Source organism: Zonotrichia albicollis, chromosome 2 (genome assembly GCF_047830755.1).
Source record: "Zonotrichia albicollis isolate bZonAlb1 chromosome 2, bZonAlb1.hap1, whole genome shotgun sequence".
Classification (NCBI taxonomy): Eukaryota; Metazoa; Chordata; class Aves; order Passeriformes; family Passerellidae; genus Zonotrichia; species Zonotrichia albicollis.
Window position 1 is genome coordinate 67,833,365 of NC_133820.1, and position 17,545 is coordinate 67,850,909.

Below are 17,545 nucleotides of genomic sequence, written 5' to 3' on the forward strand. Positions count from 1 at the left end.
CTCTTTTCTGCTCAATATGTTTACACAATGTAAATGACTGAAAATTTAAGAGATATGGTAGAAGTCTCTCATACCTACCCAACGTATTATTTATCACACCAAATTGTGCTGCAAACTGCTGATGTGCTGGAACACAGACACTGGAACATTTGACTGTGAAAGATTTCATTTTATCACTACCTTTTGCAAATAAAAATTACCATTCTATTAGTAATCATGATAACTTCAGTCTATCTTCATTTTTAAACTATATGATGATCAATACAGTATGTTATGTGGGGAAGTATTTATTTTCTTTTTAAAAAGATAAATTGTATTTTTCTGACCTGACCCCAATAAAGAGTCAAAATATGCTTCTTAAGACATTACATTAGTGTAAGCTGAATACTATAAAAATTAATTCCTGTCTTTGTAAAAAGCTAATTTCACAGACATTGAAGAGACTACATTTTCTTTTCCAAAAAATGCTTAAAAAATCCTACTTCTGATACCCCTTATTTGTTCATAACTGAGAACCAGAAAATATGTACAAAACTTGTAACTTTTGTCTTTCACACATATTGCATGTACAGCTTTGTTTTGGTCTAAATCTTACTTATAGTAAAGTATCATTCAACCCACCACAAATCAATTTTTAACTTTTGGAAGGACTACTGATTCACACTACTGAAATTGCATAACACCCTGTAATATGGATTACCAGGAATAACAGCTACCAAGAATAAAAGCTCAAGCTTAATTGAGTTATTAATTTGCAAGTTGAAATAGCAAAGTCTATGTCCTTACTCCTAGTATGAATACTGATTTTGCAATGACAAGTTGAAGAAAACTGCATTCATATTTTTGCCTTTATTTACCTATATAGTTACTGGTTTTATGAAAGAGCAGTTCTAAACAAAATACTTCCATAACTTCACATACAACGTAATGTGATGATATTTCACTCTTCTGACAATTTTTAATATCTTTGGCATGAGAAGTCATTAGGAAGAGCAAAACTGCAATACGGAATCATTACATTTGACACTTTGGGGGCCACGCTGCCACACAAAAGAGAAGTAAAAAATCCAGCTTTATTTTTCAAACCCACAAAGTGTGAGAGGGTGGGTGCAACAAGGACGAACTGAGTTAGCAGTGAGGGTGGTATTATTTGTGGGCTCACATGACATTAACAATGTTTAGTCCAGTGAATGGCACAATCCAAGTACTGTACTGTCACTGCAAAATGCAGCAGGACCTCAGCCCTGCTGAGGTAAATCAGGTAATTTGATGGATTTTAGTTAACAATGTAAAATAAAGTATTCTTTAGCAATTTTCTAAGAAACAAGGATTGAACCTTTTTGTAACACAACTCCTCAGGGGCACAGCAGACATTTTCTGAATCTTCATACTTTCAGATACTTACCTGCCAACATCCCTTTCTTTCATCAAACAAAAAGGTTGTTTTGTCTCAAAAAGTGATTTAAGAGGTTTACTGATATGGCGCTACAGCAAAGCCTAGTAGCAAAATTGGGACACAATTTGATTGTTTTGCAAGTCTCACACTTCTAACAGCCTCCTGGTGCAGCCAGATCATTGCTATTTAGTTTCTTATTAACGGTCAGACTTCAAACCTCCCTCTTGTGTGTGATCCAGCACGTTCCTTCTGCATGCAGTCAAAAGCATCATGTGGCTGTTAACAGAAATCAATTTCAATGTGTCCCCCACTGTATTGGAACTCTCACCTGGCAGGTAATGGCTTTCAGAGTCTTCTACATACCAGTCATGATAAAGAGACAAGGATGTTCCTCAATTTTGTATTTGCAACTCTTTGGTCAAGATGCCAAATACTCAGTGTGACACATTTAGATAGCAGCTGCATTGTTCTACATCTGTATGAAACTTCCCAAGATCATTCTGGGAAAGTAATTTTGATCCAAGAATTGAATGCTGAAAACCACAGAAGTAAGAGACCATGCACATCAGCACAGCACAGCAATTACTTAGCTATTTTCTTATTTTCATTTTACATGACTAAACAGGAAATTATTCCAAACCTGTGGAGTTCAAGAAACAGCACATAATCTATTCCTTAAATAACTGAAAACAAACCAGCACAAATTATGACCATTTAAAAGCCTTTTCAAACCCATGGAGCAGAATTTCAAGTCAATTCTCATGAACTAGACATGGGCATAAGTACCACAGAAAAGCCCAAAACCTACAGGTATGTAAGGACTCCAAAGTAGAATCCATCACTTTCCCACATAAGGTGCTTGTTTAAAAAAAAAAGTCACTTCTTTTCCTGGTTTCTCCAGAGACAGTTAGGTACTGCACAGCTCATCCATCTGAAGCAGCATGAGCATGCCATCTGTAGTTCTTTAAAAACTTTGACAGCTGACTGCCATATTCACTATTACACAACTTTGCATTCCTAATCCATGTCCCTGGAACACACAGCAAAGTTCTAGCATCTACTAGCTAGCTCCACAACACAATGTGTTCTCACAAAATATAGCAAATTTTGTAAACATACATTTGCAAATTACCAATGGCTAATAAAAAAGAATATGCTCAGAGTACTTAAAACCTATTGTAAGTTTACAATTGCAAGCAGTTAATTTAATATTTAAGTGAATGAGTTTTTCCCTTCAAGAGAAGTTAAAGCTTGTTTAGATACATAAAGATGGTTAGTTTACAAATCAGACTGGTAAGATGTGGCTTTGAGCCCAAGCCTCCATGCAACTCTTCAACAAATAAACTTTAATAAAATTGTAAAAATCCAAAAGAATTCAACAGTAATTTTGATGAAAAGATTAAAAAGGAGGGGTAATAAATATATATATGGAAATGCCTATTCACAAAATACGAAGAAGATATTTCTCCAGAGAGCTTACTTAGAGAAATCCAGAATCAAAAAGAAGGAAAGCTTTCTGAAAGATCTCAGAGCAGCAATGAAAACAGATCTTCGCCTTTTCTTTCCCAAAAGGCTACAGCCAAGAAAATTTGACTTGTATTCTATTCACTGATGATTTATGATATATGAGAAAAATTTTGGGGCTGCTTAAAAAACGCTTCATGTCTAGAAGTCCACAACGACAAGATTTTCATCTTCTCTGAAGTGAAATTTTACCTTTAATTTGAAATCATTCTAACATAATAAATTATGTAACTACAAGAACTAAATGAACCATTACAGCTTAAGAGCCATTTCACTGAATTGTCAAATTAAATTTATGATGAACCATTCATTGGAACTGTAAGAAAGTCTCCCCCTCAAAATTCCTACAAGTAGCAAAAATTATCTGTCACTTTTGCTGTCCTCCAAATCAAGTGCTAAAATATAGATAAAACAAAGAACTGACACTATAATTCTTTCTCAATGTGAAATTTTGCATTACCATCTGCTCCCCAAGGGGATGGTGGTGAAAATCACACAAAATATCTTTACATTTCAGCATTCTTGAAACAGATGAAAAAGAACTCAGCCTTAGTGATACTGTCATATGTAAGCACCAGTGAAAATACATAATGTAATTTTCCTGTGTTCAGTTTAAAATGACCTTATATAACCTTTACCTTCTTTTGAGGGTCATGTATTTGAAATTTAACTTTTTCTAATAGATTCTTCTAAAGCATAAGGAAGTCTTTGAAATAATCCCAATGCAACTTCAGTATTCATTACATTAGTTATGAAGATGAGAATAAATTACATGATGAGTGATACCATTCTTAAATGAAAACCAGAAATTACCAAGCACTGCAATTTCCCTGTTTCCAACTACTGAAATACTTATAACTACATCATAAAATCTTACACATACGTGCTTTCCATACTTAACATACAATGCTTTTCTTCAAATAGCTGTAGAAATATTTCAATACAAGAGATGAGTCTGTTATTAGTCATCAATGCATAGAGTACTTAACATTGTAAAAAATGGAAATATTGCAAAAAAAAGTAAAAATTAAGAAGGATGAAGTTCATATTCTAAAAGCATGAGGTAAAAATGCAGTTATGTTGTGCAATGAAAAAAAAATAGCAAGCTTTTGGCTACTTACATAATACATTATAATAATTCCTTATATATTTTCCATAGCAAAAAAGATGTATTAGAAATAATAGTGAATTACTCTTTTGGGACAACACCTGCAATTTTTAAGTGCTATGAAATAAGCCACTTAAATGCACTAAAGTAGTATTAAATCACATTATTTAGCTCAGTTTTTAAATTCTGTGTCTTTATTGCTAAAAACCTGTAGTGCATAAAATTATCATTCAGCTTTCATGTAATTAATGTGTTTTCATTTTTGAACATCTAGAAATGACAGTCAATTAAATTACCTCTGGTATCCCCAGTTTTCTACATGCATCCAAAAAGTTTTCCACGTTTCTCCTGCATTTGGCCATGCTAAGTTTAGGCTGTAGAACAGAAAAAAAAATCGTCTATGGCTAAAGAACAGACTTATGAAGAACAGACTTAACTGTAATTAACAGGCTCACACCTTTAAAATTTTTTATGTACTCACAAATTTATAGTAGCTATACATTATATTAATGTCCCAGAAGTATTAATGTCTCATTACTTTAGAATCTCAATCATTTCTACAATTTGTCTCACTCAGAACTATTTACCAAATACTTACAGAAGTATCATGTTACCAAAAAGATATTTTAGTTTCTAATTTTATCAGATGTGAAACAATTGTAATTCCTGAATATTCACTTAAACCAAGAATTCACTGCAGTAGCAAGAATTCAAAGAACTGATTTTCCAGGCTAAAGTAATTTGAAGGCTGTTTCAAGAAAGAGAATATCAAATGACATCTGCTAAGCCATACACCACTGAAGCCAACCTCACTTTTTTTCAATCAATGGAGGACAGGCTAGTTTTCTTTTTTAAGGGTGTACTAGAATAAAAACTTGTAACCAAAGCATTTCATATTGTTCTGAACACAAATGCCATTATGAAAATACCTGATCTTGTTGCTAGATTAGGAACAAGGCAACATAATTTTGTTCGTTTTTAAGTGTGCTTGTGTATATATATACACACATATACCTAGATGATATATATAAATGTATTATGTATAAAAGTTAATGAACATTTGCAATCATACAAACATTGCCTGTAGCAGCAAAGATCTTTCATTGAACAGAAACATGGTTTATGTACCCACACATCACTTGGGAACGAAACAGTAATCAATAAAACACCTCAGTGCAGCAAGAAACTTGCAACTCACTACTGCTGGTGAGGGCACGTGAATGCTGCCGACAGAGCGAGGGCAGACGTGGTTCACTAAATGGCACAGAACGACGCCGTCCATCAGGGCCGAGCCCAGGTCCTCGGGCAAACAGATCTTTAGCCTTGTTTCTATGTTCTGCAAAGGAAGAATGCAGGCACACTTTGATAGAGAAATGCATAAATGGGACAAAAAGGCAATAAATATCCTCATCTCCTATGCTGTAGGCACATAGCTAGGTTTGGAGTTTTTATTACCAAAAACTACAATTCCTTTATATACCTAATCCTTTAGAAACTAAACCACAACCTCCTCTATGCCAGTCACTCAACTACATAAACTTCCTTAAATTAACTCAACACTGCAATGCTGTTGCCACAATACGCAACTATTTTTTATACAGAGAGGTATAAAACCACATATTCATGCAATTAGTCATGTGACTGACTGTATGTGACTCCTTCCTTTTAACATTTCCCCAAGTCTTCTACTTATCCATCTTAAATTTTCTTTATCAGCAGCAAACTGAAACAGAACTACATTGTGTTAATGACTGAACAAGCAGAGAATAAAAGGCAATCTTTCCCTAGTAGCCAAAAAATTATTCAGGAAGCTTTAGAGTGATCAGAAAAATAGGTAAGAGAAGGCAAAACATTCAGATATAAAAGAGAAATTCTGGATACACGTTAAGAAAAATGGAAGTCTCAACAAACAGAATTTGATATTGTAAAATAAAATACTTTTGAAAATACTTAAGTATTTTTAAAAATCCAGCAAACCCAATAGATTGTTATATATGATGAGTTTCCTGAACTGTGCTCCAATTTTGAAAACATTCCAACTCTACATTAGGAGATAATTACTCCCCATTGTCTTAAAATAGATATTTCTTAGTTGAACCTCTTAATGTCATTACTCTCTATTAATATCTTACCTCAACCTGTACTGGTTGAATATGAATACCTATGAATAGGTAATTCTTTTTAGAATAAAGGAAGTAGGTTGGAAGAGATTTTTGGAGGTCACAGTCTAACAAATTTGAAGTGACACCAGAGGCCTGGTTAATTAAGTTTTGGATATCTGCAAGGACAGAGAGCCCTCAGAATCTCCAAGCAATTTTAGTCAGTGTTTCACTGCCTGTATGGCAAAGAATTTTCTCCTTATAACTATTTGAAATGTCTTTCTCTGCAATTTATGCCACTGTTTTTCATGGATTCACTGTTAATCTTTGAAAAGCCTGGCCTTACACCTTCTCTTTTACTATCCTTCAGGCAGCTGAAGGCAGTCACATGATATTCCCAGCACTCTAAAGCAACAAATCCAATCTAAAGAAATCTAGCTCTTCACTTCTTTCTCATACATTGTTTATTTGGGTGGCCTCACCACGAAACAGCCTCCACTGAAGCACTCTGGGGTTTCATTATATTTTCCCATTTTTTCTTTTACTAGACACACAACTCAAATGCTTGCATGTAGGTTTCTCAACTGGCAAATAAGGGAGTGCATCATGTTCACTAATAAAATGTTTCATTTTCACCTTGGTTTAATTCACAAATCAGAAAATATTTTTAGTAAGTACACAAAAAAAAATACACTTTGAGACTGTTTTTCCAAAACTTGATACAAAAAGACTCATAGAAAGTTAATAAAATAAAAATGTATTTGTTAGAACACTAATTTGTCTGTTGGGAGACTATTCAGTGTAGCTTAGGGTGTGCTTTTTATAGGAGCACAGTGCACCTACAATACCAACTCAATACCATTTCATGCTGGAGTTCATGGCTCTGTACAATCTCACTACATGCTAACTTACCATTAAACAATTTAAAAGCAAAATTTACTAATATATGTATTTATTGAATAAAGTAAAAACTTAATGACTTGTATGTTCTGGGCTTTTTTCTTGTGCAGTACATAATCAAATGTTCTGGTGGTTACCAATGATTGATCCAGTATATCTAAATAAGTTTTAGTAATTTGAAAATCTCACTTTGTGTTTTCAAACACAGTCAGTTTCTAGCTCAATGACTTGTAATCAAAATTCTCACAAGAAACAAAATAATTTGCATTCCAGGACACGATATTTCACGGTGAGAACAAAGAAGGATAGTGAGTGGAGCTAAAACATAACACATTAAACCAGCATTACTGGTAGCAGCATTAGGTAATACCTAATACTGTGTAGAGACATCCTTATTACTTCTCCACAATCGTGCCTGATTGTGACACAGTGAATAACCTTGTTCTACTTTTCATTGTGAGGATTAACTGAACTAATGCACAAGGCAGGGATCTTGCAAAAATTAGCTATGATTATTTTTAGGAACTTGAGGCTTGCTACATACCTATGTAACTCTTCAAAGAAATGTTTAAAAGCTGCATTGATGCTGCTGAACAGACTAGGCTCAGAATAACTACAAACTACTGCAGTTTATTACTGCTGCTTCCCCATTACCACATTTTCTTTCCCACTGCCAATAAGTCTGTCTCATCTAATTCCTGCATCTTGTGCTTTTGGCATCATTCAGGTTTAGAATTGATAATACACTACATTCTATCAACTATGTTAAATCTTTAATAAGACCTGTTCTGTTAAAAAATATATAATCAGCAGGGCAAAGTTAGGTTAATTCATACTTAGAACAGATGAGGGCCTGAGGTAAGACAAAGCAAATCTACAAGTCTGTAACATTCTGCATTAAAAATCCCACCTTTTAAGCACTATTTGGTAAAGAGAAGATCCTTTAAAATTAAGTAATAGAAGATATGTTATTTAAAACACACTGATGGTTTTTCAATTGACCGTTCCATGAAGCTAATGAGATAAGAACAAATAGTCTTGTAACTCAAATGTGAAGTGAAAATCACCGATCACTTTCAGGATTTGCAATTATGTTAATGTCTGTCCCTCTGTGGGATGTAACTGGAAACCTTGACAGGTTCAGGCTTGTGACATTCCTCACAGCAAAGACTGTCAACTGTTTTTTCCAACACAACCAGGTGCCACACAAACATTGCTACCCAGGTATTAGTTGTGTAACACAAATCCTATGCATCAATTTTTCCATCAGATTCTAGCTCTTACATTCAAGACAATGTATCAGGAAACCAACTTCTGTATTCAGATTTTCCACTGATGAAATACTGATTTAATTTCTAAGAAAGTGCTTCAAGCATTAGTTATCTACTTTCAGCTTGAACTAATAAATTTCACTCTGCCTTTTACATGCAAAACTGAGGATTTCTCCAGCTGCTTCGAAATAGTTCCTAGACCTCTCTCTCTGTCTCAAATGCTCACTTCATCCTTTCTGATTAAATTAAACAAATAGTTAATTCCACCAGTGCAAGCCATGCTGATTAACTGGATGTCATTTAGGTAACTCCCATTATTATTTCTCATTTTTACAAAGTCTTTCCTGAAATACAGACATCTGATTGTGATAAAGAACTTCAGCAACAGTCTCATCAGTGTGATTTGCAGAAGCAATATTGCCTCATATAACCTTTCTTGTATTTTTCTCCTTCAGCAACTTTCCCAAAGAAAAACTAAAAAAGACATTCCATCAGCATAAATTAATTCTACCAACACTCACATACCTCACGTAGCTGCTCCACAAGCTCTCTCTCTTCTCTCATCTGCTCCATTTTCCTTCGAATTGTGAACTGTGGGTCTATTGATTCCAAATTTCTTTGTGGTCTTAAGAACACTGTGATTTTTAAAAAGAGAGATTTTCGTTTAAGAACAAACAGTTTTATTTTTTTATTTCTAAATTAAGCAAAATCCTTAGGCATTGCCTCCTGCAAAAACAGCTAGAATTGGTTTTTTTTGTCCTCCAGAGGACAGAAAAATCTGATCTTAGATTACAATTATGAATGGCTGCTTTTGGGATATTGCTCTGGACAGCGTCCTGAGGCAGCAATGGTGCAGATAATTTATCATCCAAATCCTAATCTGAACGGTCAAACTTTGTCAGATGATCAAGCACCAGCAGTGTCCCTTAGAGAGTCTGATCTTTAAAATGCTTTGTATTTAACATGGCAGGAAACACCTCTTACTCTTAAGCAGAACTCTCTCCTAACGAGATGCTGAATTGTGTAAAAAGTTGTGACAAGCCTCCTACACAGAACAAAATGCTTACTAGATAAGTTTATGCTAAAAAAATAGAAAACAAAGACAAACCCACCAAACAAAGAAAAATGTAGGAAGACTCAGCCATTCAGTAAGTGCCTACACTGAAAAGTCATATTGCAAATGTAGCATAGCACACACCCTGGGCAGTTCTCCTTCCTACCAGTCCTGTCAACTCTCACTGCCCACAATACAGTTCCTTGAAATCATTACATGACATTTCTGCAAATATGCACCTGCACCCTTCCATTTCTGTGAGCAGTGACTGCTTTGAATGGGTTGGAAGAACAAGAGGATGTACAAAATGCAACTGTCCCTGTTTGTGACTCTGTTTGCCACTTCACACAAGTGTGGTCACAAGTAATCTCACCCAAACTGCGTGCAAGTTCACCTGTATGCAGGCTGTTTAGTAATGAGAGAATTGATCTGAGTTACTTCTCTAGCCAAAAGGACAGACAGACAGCACCTATGGCACTTCAGCCATAAGGCAGAGTTCTTTCCCCTAAATACTCTAAGCTTAAGGCAACAGACTCCTTGTATATCTTTAGGCTATTCATCTTAGGTATCAAGACAGAATAATCCATGGCCAGTTACCAAACTTGCTTCCTTCCACTACTTGTCCCATACAGTCCCAATTTAACTCTTCTCAGTGAACTGAAATTTGCTGTAATTTCAGAAAATCAGTAATTTCTGGAATGCCATATTAATGCTATTTGTTAAACAGAACTGCTTTTAAATAGAACACCTAATATTACAGTTCTATATTAGCAAACTGATGTCATCAGAAATCCCAGGGATAGGGTGGGAGAGCATCCTGTAGAGAATGTGCAGGACTGAGAACTATAGAGAGTGACTGCAGCTCAAATCCCTTCTCCGAGTGGACAACACATCCTCAGTAGTGTCATCACTCAAAAGGCTCTACACAGAGGTGCACACATAAATAAAAACATTCTTCATGCTGACCTGCCACACAATGCATGCAAGTAGCAGAGCCATGCCTTCAGATACAAAGGTTTTACTTAATATTTAATCTTCTGCTCTGTTGAAGGCAAACTCAACATTTGGAATTGAATTCTAAATCCAAAGTAGGGGGTATGAACAGATCCAGGCTTCCTAACATCTTGTAGAAAGGTGACACATGACTATGACTGTTCATGCCCAAAACCAGAGGCTGTTAGAACACTGATATATGGTGAAAAATACCTAAAATGTTATTTATAAATGGTATCATTTAAGATGGCTACAATAAAACAAAACAAATTCTAAGTTTTTCAAGAGCAGAAACCCTTATCAAGGACTTCAATTAACTCCAGAACTGTACTGTATTAAAATTTCTGCATTAACAAGTCTGTAATAATTTACTGGAGGATATTTCTAAATTTTTAAGAGGCGAAATAAAAATTTCCTATCACATTAATTAAAAAAAGTAGCTGCAATTACTAAGATTTTCTAGTTCATTGTACAAGTCTAATAATTGAGCTTTGCTGCCTCTCACAGATGAAATACCTAGACAAAAATCTTTCTTGAAGAGTACAACCATCTTTTAAATGGTACTTAAAAGCCACTATAGCTTTATTAGCAGTAGCAACATTTCAAATAATTTCAACAAAAACAGTAGTACAGAATTATGTTCAATTTTCATAGAATTAGAGTATCATTATGGTCTTCATTCAGTTTGGCCGCAGCTATCCTTTTTTAGGCCTTTGTGAAGTCAAAGTTCCAAGATTTACTTCCTTCCAATTTCAGATTACCAACGTACCTTACCTACAATAAGAAGCTTTTCAATAAAATAAGTTTAAATGATTAAAAAACTTCCACACTCTAAAGTATTTACTAAAAAAGTTTCAGTTATGTACTGAATTTTTTTAAAAGGTTCCCAGAGAGGAAGTTTTGGCAGTCCTAAGTGTTGCTTGCTTCTCAGCATTACACACAATCTCCAGCAAGGGGAGCCCATACCTCACACACACCTGAATGTCTATTTTTCATTCTTTCAAAGAATCAGTTTCTGCTTTTTGAATCCATGCTCAAGCCAGGTTATTAAGTAGTATTTGTTCCAATTTTTTTTTTTAAATTGCCAAAAAAAGTGTCAACAAGTTAGATGAGTAATAGTTAATAACATAGTTAATAACATGCTGAACATACCACTGTCAAGGACAAACTTCCTGGCAAAAATTTTCACTTCTGCACTGAATTTCAGTGCACATTTCTCCACTATTAATTGTAAATCAAGGAATTCAGTGTATTGAGTACTTAGTGTAACAATGTCATCCTTCAGGCAAACCACAAAATTATTTAACCTGACTCTAAATATAACAGACAAAAAGAAGGTTGGACTATGACAGGCAGAGCTGAAGTCAGGCTGAAAGTTCATAGTTACTTTTCTCTTTGATTGATTTATTGTCTAAATTTAAGTAACAGAAATGTAATAGCCCCAATTAAAAAAAATATGCAGTTGTAAAAGCAGTTTCTGCTGTAACACTCCAAGATAATAAATGCTAATATTTGCATTTGGTTTAAGATTTGAGTGACATGAAGCTTCTATCTGTTCCAAATGCAGAAGCTAGTCTGCGCCATTCCTTTCATTTAGAAGATTAAAACACTAAATATTTAGGTTAACACAGATCAAATTCTGCACTGATGGAAGAAGCACCTATAGGTCTCTCTGTTACACTATTCATAAGTGAAATGTTACCTTAGATTAAAACCATCATGAACTAAATTCAGTTTTTTCAAGTTACCAGTATCAGAATTCTTATACTCCACACTCACTTTCCTTATGGAGCTGATTCCTTACATATGTTATCTTTTATGGTTTTATAATCAAGAACACTGAGGCAAATAGGAAATACTCCCAACTAAAGACCTGAACTAAGAACAAAATGCCCTCTTGTGAAGAGGCTGCAATCCTGAAGTTTTGTGTGGTACAAGTGACTTCCAGAGTGGCACCTGAATAGTCAAGACAGGAAAGTCTCCTTAACTGTAAGCTAAATGTTTGCATTTATCATTCAATATTTGTGGTCTTGGTTTCAATCTGATGCTTGTGAAAGTTTTGTAACCTTTTAATATCTAAATACCTTTCTACTTTAGGGCAACTGGCAATACATGGCCCACTTTGCATATTGGTGCTGTGCCTCAGTGTATTTTGACAACAAACCCCTGGAGAAAAACAAAACAAAAGCAGCAGTAACAAAAATCCACTAATGTACCTGACCTTCACTGTGAACAGCTTATTAACAACAGTTTCTATTGGACAGAAATCACTATCTTTGCTCAGCTGATTGTTTCAGCTTTGTTTCTTTATGGATTCTTCTATTATGCTAGTTATGCACCTGCACCAATAAATGTGGATGGAAGAAGGATATCTTAACAGCTAAGTAACTTTCAAAAACTAATAAGTAAAAAAATGCAGAAGAGAGAGCAGCAAAATTAACTGCTGTTTGAGTTCAACTTTTACAAGTTGTACTCAAACAGCAGTTAATTTTGTTGCTTTAAAATAAAACAAGTAAATAAACTCACAATGAAAATATCTCTTGGAATTAATATAATTAATTAATATAAAGGGAAAAGTTGTTTTGCCAGAGTAGAAATGAGTGAAACTTCACTCTGACTTTTGACACTACATATTCCAGAGCAAATTAAAGTGCATCCTCTGAGGAATTTGGTCTTATGAACAACCCCTGGAGAGAATTGTCTTTTGTTCTTAGCCACGGGGGGCATTCACCACACACTCATGTTTCTGAAAATAAGTAAAGTAAGTTATATATGGAACACCTACCATTGTCACTGTCTCCTTCAGATGGGATACTGTAGCTAAAGTTGTCCCATGTTTGTGCCTGTGTAAGTGTGTTGAAGGAGATAGGAGGAAAACTGAGGGATGGGTCTGCAGGAGGGGAGTGATAACCAGTCCAACCATGGTGGTAATAAGGACCGGAATGGGGATAAAAGTGGGCAGCAGCATTTCATATATGGCATTAGGATTGTATGGTAATGGCAAAGATGTAATTCAAAGGTGATTAATACAAAATGCATAAATTTTGAGAAAAGAATGAAAGATGGTGCAGAATAAAAAGAACGAAGAGTTAAATGTTAGTACTTGCAAATCATACATCATATGCGCAGTTAAGGCTGTTAAGCTTAGCAAGATCATTGTAACCATAGCACTTCACACAACTTGTTACAACCAAGTTTTAAGAAAAAGTACCCATAGATTTTACTTTATAGCCTGATAAAAACCCTTACTCTGAGTCAGCAGGTAAATATACCAGCTGTCAAGTTTCAAGAAGGAAAATACCACAGAATCAGGATTTTTATATATTTGTGTAACTACGTAATAAGAATACTTCTCACAAAGAAAACTTACACATCCATATGAAAATATTATTACATTACAATTTCCCAGCTGATTTTGGAAGTAGCAACTACATTATCACTTGGATACCACTCCTCATTTTGTTGAAGGATGTTCAGTAAGTACCCGTACCACAGATGCTTTCCTTTCATTTTAATTAACTTAATAATCAATGAAGCACTACCTTTTTTTCTTGCTAACTCCCCCATCAATAAGTTCAAATCCACAATGGGTCCACCACATTATGTAAGTACTGGTCCTCCACAACTTTTAGAGAGGCTTCCCAGGGACAAGAATAGGCATAGAATACCCCCAAAGGCTGATGCTGAGTTTGCACAACAAGCTTTGGCAAACTTGCACCACAGACAGTCTTCTAACAAACACAGCCTCATTAATTATTCAACATGGGTCCCTGAAGTACACAAAACTGTACATTTCCACAGAAGCTGCAACAGTCTGCAGACTATTCACCAGATGACTGTAAAAGCATATCATGTCTACAGTTCATGACCACTCATGAACTAAATTGGGGCAGCAATACAGCTCCTGTTCTCCCTATCCATTCTGCCTTCTCTCCTTTAACTAGTCACAACACCACCTGTTACTGATCCTCAGATCCTTCTGCGGAAATTTTTTTCCTTCCCCACCACATCTACTCTGCACTTCTATCTCTTGTCTGAATTGTGGCAAGGATTTCTCCCCAAGCTTTCCTCAAACCTCCATTCTACACTGTTTCAGAACTGGATACTGACACACTTAAAATATCTCCTTCCTGAATCTCTTCAGCATATCATCCATCCTTTCAAAGCTTCACACTGATTTCTTATTTGCTGACAAAGATTGAAATGTCTTTTTTGCCTTTCACAGTGATGTTGCTCCTTAATGAAGTCTTTCTGTATTTGATCACAATGTTCCTTTATCACTTCTGCAAAAAAAAAAAAAATTAATTCACTAATTTCTTGCTTTTCTACATGTAGCCTCACATTTATCTACTGAATCCTACACACAAGCAACATTCATGTTCCTCAGACCAAACTAGAGGCTATAAACTACCTCTACACTAAATGCTAAACCATAAACACAAATCAAGATTGCTGTGTAGATCTAAAAGCAACTAAAATCACCCAAATATTAGAAGAAAGTCCAAAGTAAAGTTTCAGTAAGCACAAGTAGTCTCTCTTTTCTAACATTCCCAACTAATATTCAGAAGTATCTTATTCATGTAGGATTTTTCCTCCCCACAATTTTGGAACCTGTATTAATATGATAGTAATTCAGACTGTGTCATTTAAAACTTCACCTTAAACTTCTTTTCAGAGTTCCACAGCTCACTCTCTTTAGACTTTGCCAAGGCTGGGAGGCTGGGTCACTGTTTCTGGCTATTGGGACACCAGCTGAACTTCAGAGTCAGCACAACAAACTCTGAGTCAACACCAGGGGGGTAACAGTACACAGATTTATGGCAAAAAGTAAACAGTCTGACTCTGGTAGCAATTGGGATTGTCAACTATTTTGCAAAGTACACAGATAATGCACTCAGGAAAGAAAACAAACTGAAGGAATAAATATCCAGAGATAGAAAGACAGTAATGAGCACTCAGATGTGAAAAAAATACTGTAAAGTTTCATTGATCATTTTATGTTCCAACTAACTTGAAATACAAGCATGTCCCAGCATAGCTACTAACATTGTGCTTCAAGGTCTCTACAAGCCACCCAAACTGACGGCACTAGATTCACAAGTAATGTCACACTACATGAACAGTAGCAAGGGAACAACTTCTCACTTCAGAACACAAAGTGCTTTGTGGCTTCAAGTTTTGTCAGTGTTTGCTTCAGCCTCTGACAACAGAAATTTTTTTGTTTGTGTTGTTGTCACTTTTTTCAGCAGAAGCTAAGAAATACAGTGACCTAGAAATGGCACAACACAAAGGAAAAACAACTCTTGATTGCAAGATGTATTAGAAGCTGTTCTAATGTCTGCTTCAAGCCAGACTTGAAGGTCTGGCACATTAAAGATAACACAAGACCTTGGCAATTCTCAATTTCAACAATTAGCACCACTTTGAACATTTTAATTAATTCATGGATAAAGAAGGGAGAATTTAAATTTATTTGCTATTTTGAGTGATTCCTTTTCAGAGAGTTAATGCATATCCCAAGAGGAGAACTACAGCTCTAACAAAATTGTTTCTGTTCAATGGAATGTTTTTAAGGTTTTCAAAATTAATATGAATTTGAAAAGTCCATACTCTCTGAAAATATTTAAAATACAGAAGGAAATAATCTGAAAAAATTAAAAATCGTTTTTACATGCAATGTAAACTTCTGACCCTTGGAAAAAAATCTTTCAAGAAATGTAAGCACATTCATTACCTTTCAAAATATTTTCTTTGGGTACTTTGGCTTCTTTCTGTCAGCCATCAGATATGAATTTTCCCGATGTTTTGCCTAGCTTAAAAATGAAAGTACAAAAGGACCTTCAGTCCTGAACACATATCAGTATGTACTAACACAGAAGTTTAAGCCACTATGGTTTATCCTCTGGAAGCACTTATATTTGTGTGTGTACTTCAAAAAACTGGAATCTTTACCACAAGTCTAGAACAGTTTACTTTCACCTTTCCAAGAGACATAAACCATTATGAAATGATGAGGAAGATGGAAAGTCAAATAGAAAGCAACATTCACTTTAAATAGATGAAAATAAACACAGTGAAAATAAACTCTCCAATTTCCAAAAAAATACAGTTGCATATATTTTCATTGAAAATTTGCCACTATTTTTTCCACAGAGCATGGTGGACACATTTTAGTTAGAACACTTCAATGTCCTTTTAATGTTGCACTTGGATTTAAGAGATTTATAGAGCCAATTAATTCAAATGGAAGGTCTAACAAAGTTTAACAGTTAGAACTCATTAGGACTATTTAACTTCATTAGAGCTTACACTTCCAGTAAGTTTTAACTTTTCCCTGAAGGCCAATAAAAACGGAAATAAAAAAACCTATTAAAATATACTACAAACTAAGCTGAAAAACCTTCCTGGGTCACAGAAATGCTGGACCTCTTCACTAGCTCAGCTCTATGACAATAAAGCAGTGTACAATTAACAAGTACAAACTCCAGCCAGTGGTAGAATGGTTCAAATGCACAAAAGTTGTATACAAAGTTTTAAAGGAAATACAATGAAGAAACTACAGACCTGCCAAGCAAACCATCTTTAAAAGGAAAAACATGCAGGCTTCACAAACATGCCAGTATTCTCTGACATGTACTACTTCTACCTCTAAGTATTTCTTATGTGTTAGCAAAATAGCAGAAGATGAAACAATATGAAGCTTTACTATGCCTGTGCAAGGTTTCATTTTGCTACATGGTGCTACATAGCTAATATACTGTATTTTTATCTGAAACTGGACATAGAGTTTTAGTATTGCCAAGTTCCCCTATCTTACAGGGTATAAATTTAAGGTAAGATGACTGAAGCTAGACATGATCAGGTGAGAAACTGTGCAGTAATGGGTTCCTCATATGGGAAAAAAAACAATCACATTATCAAGTTTAATGCAACCATAACGTGACCAAAAGATACCCCAGTACTGGCATGTTCAAAGATTTTAGAATATATGAAATTCAATTTGTACAGTGCAGAAAATCAGCATGTTCTAACCAACTGACTTTGGTATTCAATGAGGCTACACAGAGCTGCAATACATAAAAAAGGATGAAGTGTAGGATTTGTGAACATCTGGTCTTGAATCATGTGACTTGGAGATTTTGTTGCAAACAGTGCAATACAGTCTTTCTAGAAATTCTCTCAAAAAAAGAATCACTAGGC

The 17,545-nt window shown here is 35.0% G+C and overlaps 1 protein-coding gene across 5 annotated transcripts in view; it reads right to left on the reverse strand.

Moving 5' to 3' along the window:
* Positions 1–17,545, reverse strand: part of LRCH1 (leucine rich repeats and calponin homology domain containing 1) — a 115,176-nt gene that overhangs the window by 14,927 nt on the left and 82,704 nt on the right. For 3 of the 5 annotated variants that reach the window (XR_270654.4, XR_270652.4, XM_005482373.4), the window contains 4 exons: positions 13,131–13,235; positions 8,824–8,933; positions 5,227–5,364; positions 4,325–4,402 (listed from right to left, as the gene is read on the reverse strand). Coding sequence is in view for 2 of the 5 variants with exons in the window: in XM_005482373.4 (XP_005482430.2) it covers positions 4,325–4,402; positions 5,227–5,364; positions 8,824–8,933; positions 13,131–13,235 (431 nt within the window). In the remaining 3 variants the exon portion in view is untranslated. The remainder of the gene's footprint in view (positions 1–4,324; positions 4,403–5,226; positions 5,365–8,823; positions 8,934–13,130; positions 13,236–17,545) is intronic. The other 2 variants (XR_270655.4, XM_014263928.3) reach the window with 1 other exon arrangement.